The sequence below is a fragment of the Trematomus bernacchii genome, unplaced genomic scaffold, assembly GCF_902827165.1.
Source record: "Trematomus bernacchii unplaced genomic scaffold, fTreBer1.1, whole genome shotgun sequence".
Taxonomy (NCBI): Eukaryota; Metazoa; Chordata; class Actinopteri; order Perciformes; family Nototheniidae; genus Trematomus; species Trematomus bernacchii.
Genome location: NW_022987564.1, coordinates 1115389 through 1124744, shown reverse-complemented (window position 1 = coordinate 1124744; position 9356 = coordinate 1115389). Strand labels below are relative to the sequence as shown.

General features: G+C 37.2%; 1 protein-coding gene across 1 annotated transcript in view; it reads right to left on the bottom strand.

Moving 5' to 3' along the window:
• LOC117478001 (serine incorporator 1-like) overlaps positions 1–6451 on the bottom strand; it is a 16673-nt gene extending 10222 nt beyond the window's left edge. Inside the window, exons 1-3 of the mRNA XM_034124853.1 lie at positions 6309–6451; positions 3684–3845; positions 416–603 (exon numbers count right to left, since the gene is read on the bottom strand). Coding sequence (XP_033980744.1) covers positions 416–603; positions 3684–3845; positions 6309–6347 — 389 coding nt within the window. The 5' untranslated portion in view covers positions 6348–6451. The remainder of the gene's footprint in view (positions 1–415; positions 604–3683; positions 3846–6308) is intronic.
• Positions 6452–9356: the final 2905 nt, after the last annotated feature.

Sequence of the window (9356 nt, the reverse complement as noted above, 5' to 3'; positions counted from 1 at the left end):
ACACACACACACACACACACACACACACACACACCACACACACACACACACACACACACACACACACACACACACACACACACACACACACACACACACACACACACACACACACACACACACACACCACACACACACACACACACACACACCACACACACACCACACACACACACACACACACACACACACACACACACACACACACACACACACACACACACACACACACACACACACACACACACACACACACACACACACACACACACACTTTTGTCTTCTTATAATAACAAACCAGCTGACAGTGACATCATGAGAACAGCTGATGTTAACAACAGTGTGAGTTCATATGGAGCCTATTGTCCGCTCCTTGTTGGCAGTTTTTAGTATTATATATTTTTTATATACAGACCCATTTTGGATGGCTCCTCGAGGGTCCTTGCTGCTGCGCACTCGGAGCATGATGATGGAGAAGAGGAAGAAGAAGCAGGCCATGGCGAAGCACATGCGGTACACGGACTTGTAACCCACGACGATGTCACAGTTCACCTTGTTCTCTATGCCCGGGATAGAGGAGCCTCCGAGACAGAAACCTGGAATCTGAGGGAACAACACACGTTACTTTACTGTCCATTAAAGGTCCCCTATTATACTGCTTTTCATCAATATATTATAGGTCTCAGATATATACAAACATGTCTCTGATTGGCTGAAACACCAAACAGATCATTGCAGCATCCCATAATCCCCTCTGTTTCAGCCCTGTTTCCAAAGTGCTGATTCTCTGTCAGTTACTTTAGATGAAAATAAGGAGCCCCTCCCCACGCCCCTCTGAGAGATATTTGGTTACAAAGAACACAATGGTGCTCTAGGAGGAGATTCAGGTGATAAGGGGGGGGGGGGGGGGGGGTTACCTTGGTTGGTGATTGGCTAATGGTTACACAAGCCAAAACATCGTTATGACATCATAAAGTGGCCAAAATCTGACCAGCTCATTTTCAGACAGGTTTTTATAGAAATGGATCAGGACAAAAAGAGAGAGAAAAGGCAAAGGTTGTGGTTCCTTTTTAACAGTTGGTTCTGCAATGTGTTACTTCCTGTTTTTAGTAAGTTAAGTATATTAATAAAACCAGAGGTGGGAAGTAACTAAGTACATTTACTTAAGTACAATTTTTAGGTACTTGTACTTTACTTGAGTATTTCCATGTTCTGCTACTTCATACTTCTACTCCACTAAAGTTCAGAGGTAAATGGTGTACACTTCCTCCACTACATGTATTTAATACCTTTAGTTACTTCACAGATGTGGATTAATGATGTGAAATATAATCAAGTATTAAATCAGACTTTAGTTCCACCTGGAGTAAATTCACAAGCTACCCTGCAGTATACAAAGTCATTCAAACTAGCTGCAACTTTACCAGCTTTGAGAACACTTTCATGATCAATCATTATAAAACATATCATATATATTATTCTGAAATGGACCAATCTGCACAATGACTACTTATACTTTTGGTACTTTAAGTATATTTTGATGGTAATACTTTTCTACTTTTACTTGAGTAACATTTTGAATGCAGGACTTTTACTTCTAACAGAGTATTCCCTCACTCTGGTACTTCTACTCAAGTACAATATCTGAATACTTCTACTTCTACTCAAGTACAATATCTGAATACTTCTGCTTTTACTCAAGTACAAGATCTGAGTACTTCTGCTTTTACTAAAGTACAAGATCTGAGTACTTCTACTTTTACTCAAGTACAAGATCTGAATACTTCTACTTTGACTAAAGTACAAGATCTGAGTACTTCTACTTTTACTCAAGTACAAGATCTGAATACTTCTACTTTTATTCAAGTACACGATCTGAGTACTTCAATCTTGTACTTGAGTTAAAGTAGAAGTACTCAGATTGTGTACTTGAGTAAAAGTAGAAGTACTGAGATCTTGTACTTGAGTAAATGCAGGAGTACTCAGATCTTGTACTTGAGTAAATGTAGGAGTACTCAGATCTTGTACTTGAGTAAATGTAGGAGTACTTCTCCACCTCTGACTAAAACACACAAACGCACACAATTAACAAAACTGCATTTTAAAGTAACTTAAGTAGATTGTTCTTCCTCTGGTGAGCAGTGTATTAAAACATCATGACGTCTATAAAGTCAAATCAGTACACATAGTAGGAAGTGTAATTATAATGTGACTGAAGCAGCATCCAGTAATAATGGATATTGGAGGACTGACGGCCTCCAGCTGCTCTGCAGGGTCTCTGTTGCTGGGTTACAGCCTTAAGAGACTCATTATTTCCCTTTTTGAATTGGAGATGACGTGAGGGTTGAGACGATATTAAAAGATACTCTGGTGTTACATTAACTCACATCCTGTGACATCTGTGTGTTCCTCTTTATACTCCAGACTGTAAACCTTTGCACCTTACTTTGCACAATACTACCTAGCCTGCAGCTAAGTACAATACTCAAGTAAATGTACGTAGTTATTTTACACCACTCGCTCTACCACTTCAGGTATACTATATATATTTTTCTCACCAAGATTTGGCATATTGTTATTTTATATTTCTTGTACATTTTTATTTAAACAGTCTGTATAATTGTTCTATATTTTCTCTTATGTCAAACTACAACTTTCTGTGTACTTGTATACACCACATGTATATTGATATTGATAATATGAGAAAATCAGGCAATAAAAATGATTTGAATGAAAATGTATTTTATTTAAATAGTTAAAATCTGAATCAGACTACTTTATTTATCCCGGTGGAAAATTGTTTGTCGACAGGTTTGTTAGAATAAAATTAATTAGATTAAACTTTATAAATAATGGAAAAGTATTTTTATAAAATAGGTTAAAAAAAAAATCATAAAAACATACTATTTTAAAGTGAAATTCCCAATAAAGATAACATTAATTTAAATTAAATAATATTATTTATAAAAATGTCCAATAGGGATAATTTTAAAAAAAACATAAGAAATGAATTAAAAAATATTCCTATGTAATAAAATAGAATAAAGATAGTAATATAACAATGAGAAGTTAAAGTAAAAACTACATACATGTCAAATGGAATAAAATAAAACAGAATACAAGATGAATTTCTCCAACTGTGTTTTTATACTATGTGAAGCCCTGCTTAGCAATGAACCTGATTCTCACGAAGTCCTTTAAAAGATGCCTCCTGCAGCAGTGTTAAGTTTGTCAACGAAAACTATGAGGAAAATGTTCGTCAACGACCTTTTTTACACGACTAAGAGGAGACGATGACGAGCTAAAAATATATTCTTGATAATAAAAACTAAGACGAAATGTATATTTTGTTTTCGTTGACAAGACGAGACTAAGGCGTTAATGGTGGACTATCGGACATTCAAAATGCAGGATATTTTCTCCCAATTGTCCGTCAAAATGCATCCCTGTCATTGGTTGAATTAGTTGGGATTCTGGGAATCTGCACACGTCACTCAAGTAAAGTGTTAAGAGAGTGAAATGTTGCTTTACGCAATTTCAACACTTGATACTGTCAGCTTGATTCCAATTTCAGATACCTGTATTAGCCTAACTGAATTAGTTTGAAGAGAGAAAACATTTTGACTAAAAGTTGACTAGTCCTGCAGCAGTGCAGTGTGGAGCATTGACTCTGAGTTAGTTACCTGCTTCAGGTGGTCCTCCATGCCCGGCAGGATCATGATGATGGACACCAGCGTGCCGAGCAGCAGCAGGAAGGAGAAGGCCAGCCGGGTGATGGTGGAGTTAAAGGCTGAGGGGCAGCAGGAGGACAGCAGGCAGGAGGCGGAGCCACACAGACACGACGCCTGCAGGGAGACGAGGCACGGTTACTCATATTATAACAACAATAATGCACACAATGTTGACAATATCTGTTTTTTTTACTGCACATATTTTTATATTTTATTCCATTCTATTTCAATGTAAATACTGTAAATTCTCCCTCTCCTGCACGAGACATACGGTGATTTAGGGAGGCAGGAATCAGGCCTGTGGGCAGGAATCAGGCCTCCTGCATGATTCAGATACTGAGATCAGCCATCCTTCACTAAACACGAGCGCAGCAGAGTAAACAATGCAGCCGTGACCAGATAAACCCAGTTCACATATTTAAGACTCGTCTGAGCAACAAACTGTTCTTACAAATAACTCAGTAAGAGGAAAACGACAAAAACACCAGAACAAAACTCAGAGTTTACTCACATCGTGCCCTCATAAAGGGTCCAAAATGTCTGTGTCAAAAACTGCAATGAATCTAAATATTATTATTATTTTACACTTTGAGTTTGTAATCCAGTCCAGATTACAACTACCAAATACTTATTGATTTGTAACCCTTTAATGCCAGTTTGTGTACATATTGTCTGATTTAAGTTGATTATATTTCACATCATTAATCAAAATCTGTAAAACAACTAAAGGTGTTAAAGTGGAGTAGAAGTACAAAGTAACAACAAATTGAAATACTCAAGTAAAGTACAAGTACCTCAAATGTGTACTTGTACAGTACTCGAGTAACTGTACTTTGTTACTTTACACCACGGCCTTTAAATTATAGTTTGTGTACATAATCCCACATGAAAAAACACATATTTAAATTGTACTACTTCTGCTTTTATTCTTTCTTCAGTCTGGGATATTTTACTGATGAGCAAGAGCCTCTATTTTCAAAGACATAATACAGTAGCCATGCCAAATAGGGCAAAGTAGCTCAATCTAGTGGAACATAGAAAAAAGGAGGCTCTATATTTAAAGACTGATGTCATACAAATGAAAGCATCTATGGAGTAATGGCTGTGGGATCAAAGGTGTGTACTTAATGTGTTTCAACGGGGAGATGTGTCTCTGTCTCAAAGCATTGCATACAAAATATGTTGTTGTAACAGTAGTATCTTAAAAAGCCAGAGAAAATTAAATCCCCTTTCTGTTTGTGACGTGGTAATAACCTTATATTTTTTTACAATGTTCTTTTAGCTTAATCATGCATTTTAGGATTGGAAATTGGATAAGCAGCCGTTTGAGCTTTCAGATAATATTGTATTTGAGGTAAAATCCCCTGACAAATTTCACATGTAGGCTAGTGGGAATCTATGTTGTATATATTGAAAAGTGTCAAAGTCCAAAAGGGATAAATACCGAAGAAAAGAGTTACATAGAAATAGCACGAATGGTTATCATGGGAACGACAAGGAGAGAAAAACAAAACAGTGACGCCCCTAAGAGACTGAAACCCGGAAGCTGTGGCTTTTTAAGAAACATCTTACAAATCCAACAAAAACTGTAAATGTATCTATATCATTAATTGACTTCAGTCATAATAAACATTAAAAGCAGAATGACCCTATGAGTTAGTAACCGTAAATAAAATAAACAAAGACGCACATGTTCACACATCTAACTCCATTCACAAATCTGGCAATTCAACACTAAATTCACGTTATTTTAAATAAAAACACATTTTAAGTTGGTAAATGTTAGTTTAAGTTGGGTATAATGTTTAACTTTACACATCGGCACATGTTTGTCATCTTTAATTAGATGTTTAGGTTACTTATTGTCACCATATATCCCATGAGGGTTGCTCAGTAGCGCATGAAGCCAGAAACCGAGCGACTGTAGATTCAAAAAGTACCCGGATGTGGGCCGACAGAGCATTGCGCGGTTGAGTTTCCCTTAAGCCCCAGTCTCCGACCTCCCGCTCTCGGCTGTTAAAATAACTCTGGATTCAGCTTTTAGTGCATTTTACACCTTTGAGACCATAATGATTAAATAAGGACTTTACAAGTGTTCGTGCTGGGAAGTTAATTAAGCTCCAAAAAAGTACTACGCCGATTTACAGACGTCTCTTTGCCCAATTGGTAAGTCAATGGAGAAAAGTATTTTTTAGCCAGAATGACGTCATGGGGACGTGTAGTACCACCGTTTGGCCACTACGTCCATTCAAAAAAAATAGGCTTCAAACGGTCGGAGAAAAGACTACATTTCTAAATAATGTAACGTCACTTATTTGGATCCGTGTTTTACAATGTACGTCTATTTGAACTAGAAACAGGTATTCATAGTACTTATAATGTTAAATGATATGTCTACAGATACTGGGGTAGTAACATATTTAAGACTTGTTTATATAGTTTGTCACATGACTTTCTGTAGATCTTTATCTGTTTTCCTTTGCAAACAACGCGTACTTAAAATAGTCAAGAAACCGTAAAAATACAAAGCCTACATACATCATGTAGGAACAAAACAAGCGTTAAATGTTTACTTACACAACTGGCGAGGGACCCTATTGCCAAACAAGCCCCCATGTTGATTTAATCCACAAATATAGTTATATATATGAAAAGCGTGAAATGTTGAAAAAGTTCAGGAAGAAACCGAAACTGTATAAAGTCAAGTTGGTGATGTCTAGCTTTTTTAAAGAAACCAACGGATATCCGTTAAGCCCCTTCAAATAAAAGCAAGCAGTCACGTGAAGCCTACACATAAACTCTAAATTACATCGTGTGCATGTTGGAAGTAAATCTTGGCAGCAGATATCTATACATAACACGAATTGGTGCAATATTAGAAGTTGTGTTACATTTAACACAAGTTCTAATATTACATTCACATTATTGTATATTTCTTTGATTCTTCATATCTCAATATAATTTCGTTAAAGGTCCCCTATTGTACTGTTTTTCATCAATATATTATAGGTCTCAGATATATACAAAACATGTCTCTGAAGTGTTTGGCTCCAAACACCAAACAGATCATTGCAGCATCCCATAAGCCCCTCTGTTTCAGCCCTGTTTCAAAAGTGCTGATTCTCTGTCTGTTACTTTAGATGAAAATAAGGAGCCACTCCCCACACCCCTCTGAGAGATATTTGGTTAGAAATAACACAATAATGGTGCCAAAAATCGTTATGACATCATAAAGTGGCCAAAATCTGATCAGCTCATTTTCAGACAGGTTTTTATATAAATGGATCAGGACAAAAACGTACCATTGTAATTTTCTTTTTTTCTAAATGTATTTTTCTTGTTCACACATTTGTAATTGTTATTTTCATATTCTATATAAATGTTTGTATTATCGTTTTTTATATTGTATTTGACTGTGTTCATAGTATTGGCCAATACACAACAGAGACACAGAGACACAGAGACACAGAGACACACACACACACACACACATACACACAGATACACACACACAGAGAGACACACACACACACAGCAACTTCCTTGTATGTACTTGACATTTCTGATTATACCTAAAGGAATAGTGCCCTCCTATCACAGCTAAACAATAAGACTCCAAATTAATATGTAACATGCATTAGAACATATTTATATATTGTTTTATTGAAGTAATGGAGAACAACAGCCCACAGGCCATTTCAAAGTCATGTCTTAAGAGCAGATAGGAACAAATACTGATTAAGTTATCAAACAGTAAGTATTGAGGTCTGATGATGAAGGTTAGTGAGTTTAAAACCACAGGAGGTGAAATCTCCATCTGTTTGAGTCTCACCTTCAGAGGTACAGTGAAGGTGTTCACCTGTGAATAATATGTGCAAAGATAAAGCTCCAGCACACCTTATTCTTCCTTGTTATATCCTCATAAGAAAGCAGAATGATGGTGTACACATTAATGCACCTGGTAATGAGCAGTTTAATTCATTTTATGCTAATCACATAATAGATTCATTGCAAGAAAACCTGTTGATTGAACCCATTAACAGGCCTCTGCTAAAAACACTTGCTATGAATGGAATGGATTACTGTTTTCTATGGCTATTTAAGGAGGGAGTATCTACAAGACAAGTGCGTTCATTTATCATCTGTGTTATAACAATAAGATAAGAAAAGGTACAGTAAATCCTCCTTATAATTTAGGACTGAGGACAAATTACTGAGTGATTTGATAATGTTAGGGATTAATTTGCCCTAGTGTCATCTTTCACCCTCTGACACAGATGCTCCAGCCTTGGGCAGCAGCTGGGTGTTTCTCAATGTCGAGGAAGGCTGCTCCAGAGCCACTATTTCAAGGATGCTATGTCATCGAGTCCCGCCGAAGGACTGTTCCAATATCCAGGATACTTGGAATTCTACCGAGGCCGGCGTCCTTCGTTGCGGGAAATTTCGAGGCTGCACATGTGTATCCTCCGCGGTCTTAAAATCCCCACAATGCTTTGCGCACGGACCAATTTCCAAATCTTTGGTGGAAATCGCGCTCCATTTTAAGGCGGGGCCTCGCATATTACGCACACCTGCACACCTGTTAGCCTGTTCCACCATTATTCATTTTCCGAGGCTAGGAAGGATTCTTGCATCGCTTCTGAAGGGCCTGACTCGGAGGGACTTGTCCTACCAAGGAAGTGTCCTCGACATTGAGAAACACCCCCTATCTCCCTTAAGGAGGGGCTGCCCTAGCAAGTAGTTGTTGTTACCAGTTTATGACCGGGCATCTGTCGGTCAGAGATAGTTATTGTTGTGGGACACCTGGAACACATCCTTCTCGGGGTGTAGATGACCCCGAGCCATAAGCTACAACAACTGTGATTCAGTGTCCTCAGCTGTTTAGTCTATCTATTGAAGAATGTTGATTATTACACTCTGAACTAGTTAAAACCTGGAACTACAGGAGGGTTCTTCAGAATTGATTGTGGCATCTCAACCGTGTGGTCAGACCATGGCCCTTTGACATGTCTTGTGAATTCTCCGGCCGAAGCTCCAAATAAACCGTCAGTGTTTGCCATCGAAGCTCCAGCTCTCCTCGTGTCTCTCTGAGTCCTGACTCCAATTGCTTCAGAAGTTTCCCCCACAGATAATATCTTTAAACAGGAGAAAAAACAATACAGGTTTTACAATCTGAATGTGTAGAGACAGACAGTGCACCCCTTACTAAAAACACAATGGTACAAACCTTTGAGCAGCAGCAGCAACACAAAACAGCCGGAGTTACACCGGAAACTGTATCATCAGGTTTTCAAAATAAAACTAATAAAAATGACGAGCCATTCGCAATCACTGCTACAACTTCGAGATAATAATAAATAATAATAATAATAATAGTTATGATAATTACATTGCCCCATTATAAGGCTACAAAATATTAAATATTGTAAGTGAATTAGTGAACCTTAACGTAATTATTTTACCAATGTTATTGTTATTATTTATGTTATTATGAATATTGTATCGTATACCTTAGTGTGTTTATTCTCTTTTATCTTTAATATTTGAAATTCTTTTACTTATTTACATAATTTTCTATAATAATAATAATACTCAAAGAGGCTTTACAACCCAAAAAACATGTAA